The sequence below is a fragment of the Vigna unguiculata genome, chromosome 1 (genome assembly GCF_037176805.1).
Source record: "Vigna unguiculata cultivar grain cowpea cultivar isolate G323 ecotype 2 chromosome 1, ASM3717680v1, whole genome shotgun sequence".
Lineage (NCBI taxonomy): Eukaryota > Viridiplantae > Streptophyta > Magnoliopsida > Fabales > Fabaceae > Vigna > Vigna unguiculata.
Genome location: NC_140792.1, coordinates 39898632 through 39913884, shown reverse-complemented (window position 1 = coordinate 39913884; position 15253 = coordinate 39898632). Strand labels below are relative to the sequence as shown.

Below are 15253 nucleotides of genomic sequence, written 5' to 3'. Positions count from 1 at the left end.
AAAACTATTTTTAAATTTTATCAACTAGGTTTCATTAATGTTTGCAAATTTAATAAATATTTTTGTTCTAATGAAATTTTATTTGGTATTCTAATCTAAAATGTAAAAAATTATAATTTATTTCAAAGTAATTGATATTGAAGAAACAACCATCGTCCTAAATATTTGATAATATTATGTTTCTTTTACCATAATTGTTTATTATTTTATAACAAATTAATTAAAATTAACATTGAAGTAGTAAGACAACGGATATGGGTATGGGTATTAAATTATACCCGTTACCCGGTGGGGATGAGGATGGGACAAAAGTTTAATATCCGTTGGGTTTGGTATGGGGATGATGATGAATTTTTTTTATGGGGATGGGTATGGGATAGTGAAACCCATCCCCGCCCCGCCCAGTTGCCATCCCTACTCGCCCCAATATGTCTCGATTCCAGACCCAAGGCAAAATGAGAAAAATAACCAGGGCAGAAAGCCCTTATTACACTGGTATATATATATATATATATATATATATATATATATATATATATATATATTATTTCATAATAAAAAATAAATAAAAGAAACATTTAAAATATCATAATGTTTGAGTCTTATATTTGTCAATCTTCATCTAAAAATACAACTTATAATTCTGGTTCATCGAATAATAGTAAAACATTAAATAGTGATATATGATAAGTAACAACGTTAATAAAAAAAATCATTCAAAGATGCAAGTATTAACTTAATAAGAAAAACTATGAAGGATATATTACTTTAAATTATAAAAAAAGTTCTAAAATTACCTTTTTAGAACATTTTTTCCACTTTTCCAATCGTTCTTTGTCCTTTCCTTCGTTCAGCAACTGCAAATGGTTTCCAAACTGTGTATCCTCTCAACTCAAGAGCTCTCAATCCCGATTCTTTCTTCTATTTTTTATTACTTGTGATTGTAGTGCCTAATGTCACTCTAATTTATAGAGTAATTTGTTCTTATTGATTTTATTTTTGTTCCTGATCTTAATTTCGTTTTATTTTAATAAAAGATATCAAATATTATTTTTTAATCCTGATTTCCTTTTTTATTTTAATTTTTTTGGGTTTCCCATTATTTTATGAGATATACCAATCTTTTCTCTAATATTTTAGATTCTCAAATATTTTGTTTGAAATACGAATTGAATTCTCATGTCGAAATGAAATACGAGAAGGTGCCCTTACGCACGTGTACCACACAACTGGGCCGTTCGTTTCTTGCCCATGGAGAAGCATCTGACACTGCGTCGTGCAGGTGTCCGTAACGCCTTTGCTTCCTAGTCCATTTTGGGACACCGTGTCGGAGCATCATAGGCTTTTATTAAGCTAATATTTTAATATGGTATGTTGTTTGTATTTACAGGAATGCAATGTGAAGTGTTATAACATGTGAATTGAAAAGTGGAGACTTTAAGGTGTTGAGAAAATACTAAAACTATCATAAAACAGATGTGTCTACTACATTACGATTAGGCGACAAGTGCAACCACTGAGCGCCACCACATATTTTGGCAAACAGTGAGCCTCTAGTTGTATGGCGTTGGATGCTAGACAATAACGTTGTGATATTTTCCATACTATAAATGGTTTATATCTTTCTAAATGACTTCCATTGTATGCTATCTTTTATAATTATGATTGTTTATCATTTGTTTGACAATGCATGAGTAAGTGTGAATGTTAAGTGTTAGGATGGTCAAATTAGTTATTTTACAAGGGAAAATGTTAATATAGGATGAGTTTAAGTGTACCATATGAGACTTGTGATGTGAGACTATTTTGACTCTACTAGTATCTGACTCATATAGAGTATGATAACTAGACAATATGACACAAAAGAGATCATACTCATGGAGCTAGTGAAGTTAACATTGACAATATTAAATGACTTATTGATTATTCTACTTGGATTATTGTTATTGAGAAGTGACGGAGAATTGACCACACATGATGTCATATGATCTCTCCCTGAGAGGATCACAAAAAGCATGATTAGAAAAGAGACTTCTATTCCTTTTACCTTGTCTTTGTTTATTATTTTCTTATATTGAATTCTTTAAAATTGGCTTGGTTGGATTAACTTTAACTAACTTGTTGTCCTTTGATTATGTTGGAGTTATTGACTAAAGTTAATTTCACTGAGATCAACATGTTGACTTGTTTTTCTTGTTTAGTTAAGACAATATGATCACTAATAAAAATGGATTAAAACATTCCTAAGTGACAAAGTATAGTTAGACTATATTAAAAGATGAGAAGAGAGAAAGACAAAAAGAGTAAAAACATAAAGTAACTTCAATGTTTTACTAAATCCTGTCTTTAAAAGTTAAATATACTAATAAAAAATATAATTATTTTTTGTACGTAATTATAAAAGCTAAATAAATAAATAATTTTTGTTTTGTTCTATCGTGACTTATTGAAAATAAAAGGTCAAACACCTTAATTTTTTAATTTATTTCTTGCTAATAAAAGAATCAAGACACCAGAATTAAAAATAAAATAAAGAAAAAACATTATACTTGACAAATTAAATACAAAACACATATTAATCATCTTACCTTCCAACCATGACACACTTATTTCTCCCTATTTGAAATACACCTGAATCTTGATGGAATGATATTTTGGTAGAGACAAAAATAAAAAAAATAAAAATTAAAGTGAGTTATTTTGTTTAAATAACTATTAACTTACATTGTGTTATGTGAGTGATGCACAATGTCATTACCAAATAAACTGTGCAATATTATCAAAATACAAAAAAACGTGTAATTGTTGAAATACGAGGACAAAGTATTTAAATTTAATGTTGTAAAAATATGGAGTAAAATGTAAGAAAAATAATAAATTGATAATAAAAATCATATTTTCTATTTTAAAACCTTTCTGAATCACTAGTCACCATATTAGCAAGAATCAAACACACACTGTCCATTTGAAATCTCCATTTGACCTCTTATAATCAATTCTACCATTCTAGAGGTTAGTTAGTATACAGTGCCATTAATTGCTCTAGAAGTTGAAAGATTTTTCAACACCTTCATATCACAAATTCATCATTACTATTTTCAAAGTCATGATTTTATTTTAGTTTTTGATGACGCGATTTTAATAAATTTGATTACCATATTCCTTGAATTTTATGCAAAATTATTATAGCCCTCTGCAGTGAAAATTCTCAAAAACCTCTCTTGGTATTTTGCCTCTGTCACAAACAAACCAGTCCACCAATCCTACCATCTGAATCCTTTCTCTGACCCAAGAGTACTTTTATAACCTAACCAAAATATTCACTACTTTTATGCTAGACATTAAATCTTACATTAAAGATAATTTTAAGAGCATCACATGCTTCCAAGATTATACAGATGTTTAGACTTGTGTTTAAACATTATTCTTTTCTTTTAAATCCATATAAATTTATGGTCAATTCAAACAATGAATTGATTAGGTAATAAAAATAAAAATAAAGAAATAATAGTCAAACCATTCCTTCAGGGTCAAGACTTGATGACAACACACCTAGACAAAATTAAAACTTCCAGAATTTAATAAAACTAAAGTATGTTGTAAAAATATTTTATAAATTATTTTAAATTTAATCAAACCAGTTAATTATGAGCCAGATTAATACATGATTGAGTGGATGTGAGAAATTCCACCAGTAAAAGACAACTCATTAGTAAAATTATGGAGTTTTTGACTTTTGAACTAATTATATTGATAAATTACACCTTAAGATAAAATTTCTTAATTCTAAAATTAAGTAAATCCATTATAATTTGTTTTGTGCAAAACTGTACGTACACATACAGTTTAGAAAACAATTGTCAATTTTGTAGCAAGGAAAAACCAATGTCAATTTACTCTTTTTGCCAATAACTTTGGAGAAAAAATGGTAACAATCGGAACAGGCCTGTAAAGTTGAGGCAGAAAGGGCCCATAATCTGGAATCAATTCGTTTGAACTCCGGAAAAGGCTAAAAGCCAATTTTCCGATTGGAATTTTCTTTTATTCGCAACTTCCAACTACCGATGGCAAGAGTCACGTTTTTTTCATTCTTCCCTCCCACTCTTTCACACACAATGACGAAAAAACCGTTACTCTGTTCGCTCCTTCTCCTCCTTGCCGTTCTTGCCGTCGCCGGAGCCACCTCTCCCGGTGTTGAGCTTGACTACTCCAAGCTCTCCGGCATTATAATCCCTGGCTTCGCTTCCACTCAGCTCCGAGCATGGTCCATTCTTGACTGTCCGTACTCTCCCCTCGATTTCAACCCTCTCGATTTGGTCTGGCTCGACACAACCAAAGTACATGTCTCTTTCGTTTTCATTCTCATGTTTCTTATACGTAGTTTTGCACTCCACTGCATGAGGATTGGATATTACGGTTTCTTGCTCCCAATAAAAGAAAATCAGAATGAGTTTTCTTTTCCTGTGATTGTTTTTTTACTCTTATTTTCAACTGTTGTATCAATTCTTATCGATTCTATACGCTATGATGTATGCTGTATGCTGTAGTAGATTATAGAGGATTGCGTCTGAAAGAATATTGATTATAGCGAGGGAGTTTTAGTTATGTATTTCATCTGCTTAGAACATGGCTTTTAGCACTATCACTTGTATGCCAGGGTGCACCTAAAATAGAAAGTTATAGAAGAGAGAGAAGTACAGGTACGACTATAGATATATAGGTAACTTGAAATGACAAAAGGTAACTTGAGGTGCTTGCACTATTGAAGTGTCCACATATAACTACTTGCCAAGCACAGTTGCCTCCTGTGTTTTACTGTATATGAAATTAGCACCAAGGAGCTACGTATTAAAGACTTAAGAGTAAAATGTGTGAGAATTCATTTGTACTGCAGCTTCTTTCTGCTGTCAATTGCTGGCTTAAGTGCATGGTGCTGGATCCGCACAACCAGACTGACCATCCGGATTGCAAGTCCCGCCCTGATAGTGGTCTTTCTGGTATTACAGAACTTGATCCAGGTTATATAACAGGTGCGTTTTGTGTGTGTTTCTCTTTTCGGTGTCAATTTGTTTTTGTACTTTAAGGTTTGGTGACGTGTCGTGTACCTGTAATGGCAGGACCTCTTTCATCGGTTTGGAAAGAATGGATTAAATGGTGTATTGAATTTGGCATAGAAGCTAATGCAATAATTGCTGTTCCATATGACTGGAGATTGTCGCCCGCCATGCTTGAAGAGAGGGACCTTTATTTTCATAAGCTAAAGTATGTCTTGATCTTTGCATCTGTCTTGCTGTAATCTGGACAGTTATTCTGCATAATGATTTGGATAAAATGCTTGCTAGATACAACTATGCTTTCCTTTTGTTAGATTTATTTCTGCTAAGTAATTATTTTTTAAGTGCTTAAACTACATAGCAGTGACTCCCCTAATATAACTAGATTTTTAGGGTGCTTATCTCTGACAAGTTTATTTTTTGTAAATAAAATTAAAACTCATTAGCTCCTTAACATGGAGTTAAGTAGAAGGAAGATTAGTTCTCTTCCCATATTCCCGTCCCTTCCTCTTCATTAATTTTAAACTCCCTAAAAGGTAGTTGCTACTGCTCCATCCGCTTCATTACTCCTCCTCTAAAAAATTCATTGAGTTCAACTTCTTCAAACAAAAAAATAATTGCAAGACTGATATAATAAATTGTTCGCACTATCTGTATTTGGGAATTGCAGTGTAAGGCTAAGAATATTCTACTATTGTTAATAACTTTAGTCTCTTCTTTATGTATGTTTGTCAAACCTTGGTGCCTGGATTCTAATAATCCAGGTATATGCTGCACAGCTACAGATTTACGTACACAAATTTGAAATGCTCTAGTAAGATATTTTGATTAATATTTTTAAGTCTAAAAGGACTGTTTCTAATAGTATTTGTACACCTGATTGTGGGTTGTGTATTCATTTCCTCCAAAAGTAGGCGATATGATGAAATTGGTTTGTTAGTTACTGTGATGATGTTTACTTATAATTGTATTTCTTTTTGCAGATTAACATTTGAAACTGCTTACAAACTTCGTGGTGGACCTTCTATAGTTTTTGCCCATTCCTTGGGTAATCACGTTTTCCGTTATTTCTTAGAGTGGTTGAAGCTAGAGATTGCACCAAAGCATTATAATGAGTGGTTGGATCAGCATATTCATGCCTATTTTGCTGTTGGTATGATTGACTTATGTAAATTTATTGCCTCTTTGAGGGTACTACTGATATGAATGAATTGATATTCTGATTTTCCTTCTTTGATTGGTTATCTCAGGAGCTCCCTTTCTTGGAGCAATTGAAACCATTGAAGCAACTCTTTCTGGATTCACCTTTGGTCTTCCTATATCTGAGGTTACCTTTTAATTTCTTCAAATACTGTTTTGTTTTGCATAATCAATTTCATCTTTTGTGATAAGGCATTTGTTGTTGTTGTTGTTCTATCTTCTTTTCCATTTTCTTTATTGTTTTAAAAATTGTATAGGCTTATGCTTGTCCAATATTATATGTCTCATTCATTTTTGTATAGCCAAATTTCCATGGCCGTTCTTTTTTGGCTGTTAGTACTTCTGGTACCTTCTTCTTGGGCAGAATTTGAGCTATAATATAATAACCAAAGGGATAATTATAAAGTTCTTTTTGTTATATTGATCCGTGTAAGCTTGCTTGGTAGTCGTCTAAGAATTGACCAATGTATATCTTGATATTTTTCCATTTTGTGTTAGTTCCCCTATTTTCTTAATTATGATTAGCCATTGAGCCTGTAAAAGAGGATTAGTGCTTGTGCTACAAGCTCATGGTAATATATTCAGCTCTTCCTTCTTCTTAGTCTTCTTTCTTTTTTTAATTTGTAGTTGATATTAAAACTTACCCTAGTGATTGTTTTTGGTCTATAATGCCACTTATTATCTGGTAATGAACAAACTAGACTTTTGGATTGATTATGAGAAGACATATGATATGTCTCAACAATATTAATACCAAAGGTGAATATAGCGAGAATTATCCTTTCCCTAGCCACTCACTTTTGTTGCAACCTATAACATTTTGGTGTTAAAATGTCTTCCTACATGGAGACTTAGAAGACATGTATATGATAATTCCTCTAGGATTTGACTCTCATAATGGGAAGAGTAAGACATTCAAGCTTAGGAAGGCACGTATTATCTGAAACAATTTCCTCAAGTATGGTTTGGAAGATTCACCTAGGTTGTGATATCATCGGGCTATAGATAAAGTCAAGGTGATCATACCCCTTTCTTAAAACATTTCCATGATGGCAAACTCACTCTTTTTAGGTTAAGTAGATAGTATGTCTGACCATTGCATATAATGATACCATATTGAATATAGTAAAAATAGGTTTGAGATTAATCTCCCTCTTGTGTAGAAAACACAAATAGGGGTACTGTATTTATAGTATAGTAAAGAAGACATGGGCTAAGCCCAATATACAAAATAAAGAATAATAATAAAGAAACTGAAGATAGAAAATAAAGATAAGATATCTAAGATATATAATAATCTAATATATCTAACAATGACATTGAAAATTAGGTTCTAAAGGAGAAGGGACGACAACCCAATTTGAAATAAAGGGGTTGCGAAAACTTAGGTATATTCTTGGGATATTAGTTGCCTATTCTGGATGAAGTATCTTTATCTCCTAAAGGAATTATATATTCAATCTTCTCAAAGAAATAGGAAATTTTGAGTATAGAACATTTGAAGTTCTCTTTAAACAGAACCACAAGATTGGAAGTGAGGAGGGAAGCCCAGAGAATTGTCAGTAGTTGTTATTGGTGGGAACGCTCATCTATTCATCCACACTAGACTAGAAATTGCTTATGCAATGAGTGTAGTAGTGAGCCAACTCAACCACGATCTTTGAGAGGGACACTTGCATACAGTAGATAGAATTCCTGTATAAATATCAAACAACTATTTTTATTAATAGACGGGTTGATTTGGAGTTATTCTTATGTTTTCTGTGTCATATTCTGTTTTATTCTTAATGCATGCTTATCGTAATATTTTTAAGGTATCAGGGAACAGCGCGGTTGATGTTCAACTCCTTTGGTTCAGCACTATGGATGCTGCCTTTTTCCAAGTACTGTAGAACAGATAATAAATATTGGAAGCATTTTTCTGGGGGAAGGCATGCTGGTCAACCAACATATAAATGTGACGAGCAGGAGTTTCAGTCAAACTTTTCTGGGTGGCCAACAAAAATAATCAACATTGAAATTCCTTCAACACATGGTATGATTGATGGCTCTTTTACTTTTTCTAGTGGGCAATCTTACTGTGGTGCTTTTGGTTTCCGACTGCTTAATTTTAACATCTTCTCGCAGCATTTGATGCATACCCGTCATTCTCCGAAATACCGGAGTCCAACTTGTCCAGCATGGAGTGTGGGCTACCGACTCAATTATCATTCTCAGCTCGTGAAATATCAGATGGCACCTTTTTCAAGGCAATTGAAGATTATGACCCAGACAGCAAGAGGATGCTACAGCTGTTACAAAAGTTAGTGTTATCTCGATAATCATTAAAATATGTTGAACATTTTGATCGTTCTACATGAAAAGACTCAGATTGAGATTTCTGAAGCTTCATTATACATTGGATATGAAACTAAATCCCTTCCTGAAGAAAAAAAACAAGTTCATCAATTTTTAAACAATGTTGCAACGGTGAGCTTCAAGAAGGATTCGTAAACAGGGTGTTTTCATTTACAAGTGATTTGATTTGTGACTACAAATAGAAAATAAATGCTTCTCTAATATCTATTGCACTAGCTGTCTACTTTTATTTAATTTTTTGGAGATTCACTTATTACTCGGCATGTTTAAACTGTTATTTGAAGTCCTACTACTGAACAGACATGTTTTGATGCTTTGATGTTTTAGATCATATCTTGGTGATCCTGTTCTTAATCCCCTTACACCTTGGGAGCGGCCACCAATCAAAAATGTCTTCTGCATTTATGGGTCTGATTCAAAGACAAAGGTAAATTTCCCTCCACAAATGAACACACTTTTATTTAAATGAAGTTTGGTTTAAAGGATAAAGGGTTTTTGCAGATTGCTTGTAAAGGGTTCAAATAATTTCATTTGTATGAACTTAATTTAAATGTGTTGACAGTATAATAGTTTTTTGTCATTGTCATTCAATCACAACTTTTCATTTATGATAAGTATTTTTACTTTCTTAATAACTAACTTAAAAGTCATATAACAGTTTCTGATTGGTTGTGAGTATGAAAAGTTTTACATGACAGTACATGAAAATCAAACTCTGCATATATAGTTGTAGTTTTTTGATTGTGAACTCTATAAAATGTCTTCTAATTACCATATTTTGTTTTATTTTAGAAAAAAGGGACAAATATTGTGCCCATCTGCCGATGAACATAGTAGTGGGCTTTGTTTGGTTCTGAAAGCTGTGAAGTTCTCCATTCTTTTATTTTATGTACATGAAAATTGAGCTCTGCATATAGTTGGAGTTTTTTTATTTGTGAAATCTATGAAACGTCTTTTAAGTAACCATATTTTGTTTTATTTTAGAAAAAGTGACAAATATTGGGCCTATGTTTGATTCTGAAAGCTGTGAAGTTCTCCATTCTTTTAGTTTTATGTACATGAAAATTGAACTCTGCATATAGTTGTAATTTTTTTTTATTTGTGAACTCTATGAAGCGTCTTTTAAGTATATTTTGTTTTATTTTAGAAAAAGTGACAAATATTGGGCCCATATGTTTGATGCGCCTGCACTGCAGACGAACATAGGGAGCTTTTTTTGGTTCTGAAAGCTGTGAAGTTTCTCCATTCTTTTAGTTTTATTAAATATTTACATTCCTTGAAGTCGCATCACAAGTACCAGTATATTTTTTGATTCTATCATTTTACACTCTTCATCATGTTGCTTTCTACCCTTTACATTATTTCTTTCCCTCGTTATGGTTACTTGTGTTCAGCAGAGGTCACATGTAGGAGTGTCATACAACAAAGAAGCATTTCATATTTAGTGGGAAAAAATTGATAAAATGGACTATTTTGGTCCCTCCATGCCTTAAATATAGTTTGAAACATGCCATGCTTTGAACACTGAATTCTGGTCTGTCACATTCTGGACAGACTCTTTATCTGTGACATATTCTTTCTGGCCTCTTATTTTTTTTTGCTTATTGTTCAATCCTGAAGGCTTTTTAGTGGTACATGGGATGACACTGGTATACCAACACCTTGGAATCTTGTTGTTTTCACAGCTAAAATTATCTTTAGTAATGTCAATTGTCAAAATATTTGAATTTAACATTTTTCCCTGATTCTCAACATTTACCTGTATCTTGAAATTATTTTTTTTATACATTAAATATTCTGGCAATCTGTTGATCATAATAGTATTATTGTAAATGATAATTGTGGCATCTTAACTTTAAAAATAGGTTGGTTACTATTTTGCTCCTAGTGGCAAGCCTTACCCCGATAACTGGATCATTACGGATGTCATGTATGAGTTTGAAGGATCTCTAATCTCTAGGTAACTGTCTATCTTTGCAGGTGTGTTGGTTTTGTAGTTGTATGTGAAATGAATTGGGGAGAGGTTTTTGGTTAGAAGTTTTAGCACTAATTTTGCAAACTAATATTATCTTTTCGTAAACAATGTGTATAATTAGGAAATAGTTATTACAATTCCAGTTTTTCTGGATATTCTATTTAAAATTAATTTTGTTGAAGTGTTTTAGTCTCAATTGTTAGGTCAGGGACTCTGGTTGAAGGGAAAATTGGACCTATAAGTGGCGATGAGACGGTAAATTCAAACTATGGTTCTCTCACTGTTGTTATGATTATATAGGAATGCATAATGTATTAATTGGCCATTTTTCTACTTCCGTTGTTTTTTTGAAATTGTGACGTGTGAGAATTACGTCTACACTCAACAATTAGACTGCAATAAAATCAACCTTTACAGGTGCCATATCTCTCCCTTTCCTTGTGCAAGGACTGGCTTGGACCAAAAGTGAACATAACAAGAGCGCCTCAGGTATTGCAGACTAAACATTGGTATTTGGGTAGTGTTTAAGTGTGATTATGTTCTTATTTTTTTTTTTGGGATTAAGTTAAATAGATTTGTATAATTTTCTATTAAATTATTAATTTACTGGGATGCATAATATTAAACTTCTGCTGCTTGTTCTTATTTTAGATAGACAAGTGTGTGACCAATAGTTGTAAGCCAATAACAACATAAGTCCTCAACTTTGACATCTGTTGTGTCTTTATCCTTTTCTTATTTTCATTTAACTTTGTTTGCATTCATAATGATATTTGTATCACAATCTATATATTTATCTTTGTTCTGACTTTTCAGTCAGAGCATGATGGTTCAGATGTACAGATTCAATTGAATGTGGAACATCACCATGAAGAAGATATTGTTCCAAAAATGACAAGATTGCCAAGGGTGAAGTACATAACATATTATGAAGATTCTGAAAGTCTTCCTGGAAAGAGGACAGCAGTTTGGGAGCTTGATAAAGGTGCATGGCTTGTCCCTTGAGTTGTCATGAACTACCTGATGCTTTTATTTATGACTAAAATAACCACAACTAGATTATGAATTTTTCATGCCCACTTGGACTATGTTAATTCAGTGTAGACAAATTGTCTGACTGGACTTAGAAGCTGATGCTCACAAAGTTTGCTAACACTTAAAAACTTATTCATTTACCTTCAAAAATTAGTAATCAAAGTCTCAAAAATTTAAAATGTCAGCACATTAGTTCTTTGAAATTTTGTCTTGTCACCACATTTGTTTTCCAAAGATCTGAATTATCACTGTATTGATTATCTATTAAGGAATAAAGAGGTGAAAAGTTTAACTTGGTGGAAAATTGATGATTATGCACCACTATACATAGGGAGATCTAAGATGTCCATATTGGCCATTATGGAGGGCTAGGATGATGATAAAAATAATCTTTGAGGAACTAATTTGTGATAAAAAAGATCTGAGGGATTAATTTGATGGCAGAATTTTTGGAGGATTGAAGTGGTGGCTGAAAAAGTTCATGGGGAAAGTTGTTAACCATAATTTATTTTACTGATTGGTTAGTGATTACTGCTTTCATAGATGAGTAGGTATGACCTCAATATCTTCAACGTTCTAAATTTTAACATAAGGTAATTGACCAAGGATGCATACAAGTAAACTGACATGATATTCCTGTAGCAAATCACAGGAACATAGTTAGATCACCAGTGCTAATGAGGGAACTATGGCTTGAGATGTGGCATGATATCCATCCTGATGCAAAATTAGAGTTTGTAACAAAAGGTATGTCAGACTATCTTTATAAACAATTTCAGTTGAGAATATTTTACTGACTTTGTTCCATTACAGCTAAGAGAGGTCCTTTAAGACACGAGGACTGTTATTGGGATTATGGGAAGGCTCGTTGTGCGTGGCCCGACTACTGTGAATATAGGTTTTTCCTTTCTCCTTTATTTAACATTTGATTTATTATTTGAAATTTTGAAATCTCTGAAAACATTTCAAATTGGGAAAGAATTAACCAAAAGTAAATGATATATTCCATACTGAACCTACGGGATAATTTTTCTTAATTGGAGATTTGTATAAGAAAACCTTCTAATTGTAAACACCATTATAACCTTTGATTTTTAATTCTTTCTTAACAAAACCTTCTATGTTGACCATTATATCCTTTGATTTTTAATTCTTTAAACATGTGCGGTGTATCATAATGCAGATATGTTTTTGGGGATGTTCACTTGGGACAAAGCTGTAGGTTGAGATATACTACTGCTGAAGTGTTGTCACATTATTTGTAAATAACAAGGTACTTCTTTATACTATTCTTTTATTTGGCTTGAACTTGTCCTGTGATAATTTTGATTAGGGGTTAACCTTGAGAATAAGTTAGTTTCATATTTTTTAATTGTTGACACTCTAGATTTGCAGAAAATCCTTTGCCTTAAACATCCAATTACTCCTTCAGTCATTCTATCATCCTTAAACTCTCTTACCTATCAAATATCTTTGCCCTGCCCAATTCTGAAGTTGGTACATTTTACACGACTTGAGCTAAATCCACACATTGTGCTGAAATAATTAAATTTAACTAATCAGAAACTCATATACTGTGATAAAAAGCACAAATATAAGTTTATATAGATTCGTTATATTTATTATGCACGAATAGATGATATTTTGTTCTCTAAAATAAATATTACATGATTATAATGATGAATTCAATATATTGTTCTAATTCTTTACTGTATACCTAGACTAAAGGTACTTTTTTTCATATTTGATTTTTACTGTTATTTCAAACTCAGTTTTTTCAACCCAGGTGCTAATACCTTCTGAATTTTTTTTTCTTCTGGATGACACACTTGACACGAACACCATTTCACCTTCATATAACCGTAATTTTTGGAGTCTGGCCGTTTACAAGCAAAATCTGTGTTTACTGGTTTGGAACTTTGACTTCCCGGGCCTCATATCCCCAACTAGATTAAAAAAAAGGCAATTGCAAGATTCTAAAAGTTTAAAGTCCCACTTTTTTCAAATAGTTTTATTGATATAAATTATTAGAAAAAAAATTCAGTTTGAAAATAAAAGTCGGCATATTTATACCTTATATCTTTCTTTTTCTTATTTTTTAATTACTTGTTCTTGAAAATGACTGGACTGTCCATCTTCTTTCTTGTTGTCTTATCTAATTATAATTTTTAATATAATATAAAATAATTTTAATAATCTAAAATGAACACAAGGAAAATAAAATAAAATATTCCATAAAAATTAAAAAGAGAAGGAGATTATAATGTTTTAGTTAGATTAAACATTACATAAATTATGCATGATTTTTATAAATGAAATAATATATTACAATTCTTAAAACTTTATCTGCAAACTCGATGCTGGTGGTATCTGATATGCGTCTTCATATTCTCTGCAATTAGAAATTGAGGTCTATGTTCTATTTGTTGAAACCCGAATTATACTGCTATTGGTTAAACTAGGTGCACATCCTTTACGGTTGGTTAGTCCAGTGACCACTTTTCACTTGTCTTCCATGATAAATAATACGTCAGAATGGTGGGAGATCTGTAGAGCTGTATTGTTCAACTAGTTGACAGTTTTCTTGATCTAGAAAACATGATATGGAAAATGATAATACGAATAGTGTAGGTGATAGTAGTGTAAATGAAAACATTTGTTCTCTGATATACTGTAACGTGGACATTCTTGTATTACTCACAGTTCAATGATAAATGTCCTCAGGGAAGATAAATTTTATGTAATGTTTTGATAACATTTGGAATAAGATTAATTTTCTTGATCTGCATCTTTTTGGTTTTATGGTCTAGTGGATGGTTTTTCGTCAACAGAGAGACTAGAAAGAAATAATAAGCATTTGAATATTTTCCGTTTGTATTTTATCAACATTATTTTCTGAGATTTATTAGTGTTTCCTCAGTGTAATCCTTGTTTACAGAATTGAATTTCGGATGGTAGTATATACTTCACTGCAAAGCATGTGTTTGATAATTTTTTACACATTGTATAGTTGAATTAGATTCCATGGGTAGAAATGGGTTAAATTTGGGTTTGCACAGTTTCACCCCTTTACCAATTACATTTTTTTTTGTTTAACTTTGACATGAGCTTTTATAAATCATGTGTTTATATATTTTTTTATTGAAATTAAAATTATATTATACATTTTAATCGATGTATGTATTAAAGCAGCGAATTGTTTTTAATTAGGAAATGGTATTACAAGTACATAAACCACTAAGGTTTGTCCTTTTAAAAGTTTGATCAAACATGAAATTTATTTAAAAGATTGCCTTGTAATAAATGTTTTAAAATAAATAAAAAATTACCTCCAACTTGATTATGAATCTATATTATTGTAGTACCTTCTAAACTTCTAAACATGCTATAACATTTTAAATATCCAAACAATTCAGTAAAAAATTAATACTCCTAATTACACTTTATTCTTAAACTTCGAATGATCTTAACTTTACAAAGTATGTATTTTAGTACTTTTCTCCAATGTATTTTTCTTATATGTTTTTTTTCTATTTTAACAATTGGACTCTGCTTGTTGACACAAGTTCAACTTACCCTCTCAAATTTAACCACTACCTTGTGTGACGTGTTAATTTTAAATCATGATTGA

At 31.7% G+C, this 15253-nt stretch overlaps 1 protein-coding gene across 3 annotated transcripts; it reads left to right on the top strand.

The window, feature by feature from the left end:
• The first annotated feature begins 3943 nt into the window (after positions 1 to 3943).
• On the top strand, positions 3944 to 14410 carry PSAT1 (phospholipid sterol acyl transferase 1). 3 transcript variants are annotated; one of them, XM_028050228.2, is made up of 16 exons: positions 3949 to 4337; positions 4895 to 5030; positions 5118 to 5262; positions 6038 to 6207; positions 6305 to 6381; positions 8076 to 8289; positions 8382 to 8556; positions 8940 to 9039; positions 10478 to 10572; positions 10791 to 10842; positions 11005 to 11076; positions 11404 to 11572; positions 12265 to 12369; positions 12436 to 12520; positions 12806 to 12895; positions 14085 to 14410. In XM_028050228.2, the coding sequence occupies exons 1-15, from the start codon at positions 4065 to 4067 to the stop codon at positions 12885 to 12887; spliced, it is 1950 nt and encodes a 649-aa protein (XP_027906029.2). In that variant the 5' UTR covers positions 3949 to 4064; the 3' UTR covers positions 12888 to 12895; positions 14085 to 14410. The 3 variants fall into 3 exon arrangements, 2 of the variants coding, with proteins under 2 accessions (XP_027906121.2, XP_027906029.2); XR_003599762.2 differs by lacking the exons at positions 12436 to 12520; positions 12806 to 12895; positions 14085 to 14410 and adding an exon at positions 12067 to 12173 and having other exon boundaries at positions 3944 to 4337; positions 12265 to 12350; XM_028050320.2 differs by lacking the exons at positions 12436 to 12520; positions 12806 to 12895; positions 14085 to 14410 and having other exon boundaries at positions 3944 to 4337; positions 12275 to 12350.
• Positions 14411 to 15253: the final 843 nt, after the last annotated feature.

Coding starts and splice junctions, on each gene's coding strand:
- PSAT1 (XM_028050228.2), top strand. CDS start 4,065: ATGGCAAGAGTCACGTTTTTTTCATTCTTCCCTCCCACTCTTTCACAC. Junction 8,290..8,381: donor TGAAATTCCTTCAACACATG/GTATGATTGATG, acceptor ATCTTCTCGCAG/CATTTGATGCATACCCGTCA. Junction 9,040..10,477: donor GGTCTGATTCAAAGACAAAG/GTAAATTTCCCT, acceptor CTTTAAAAATAG/GTTGGTTACTATTTTGCTCC.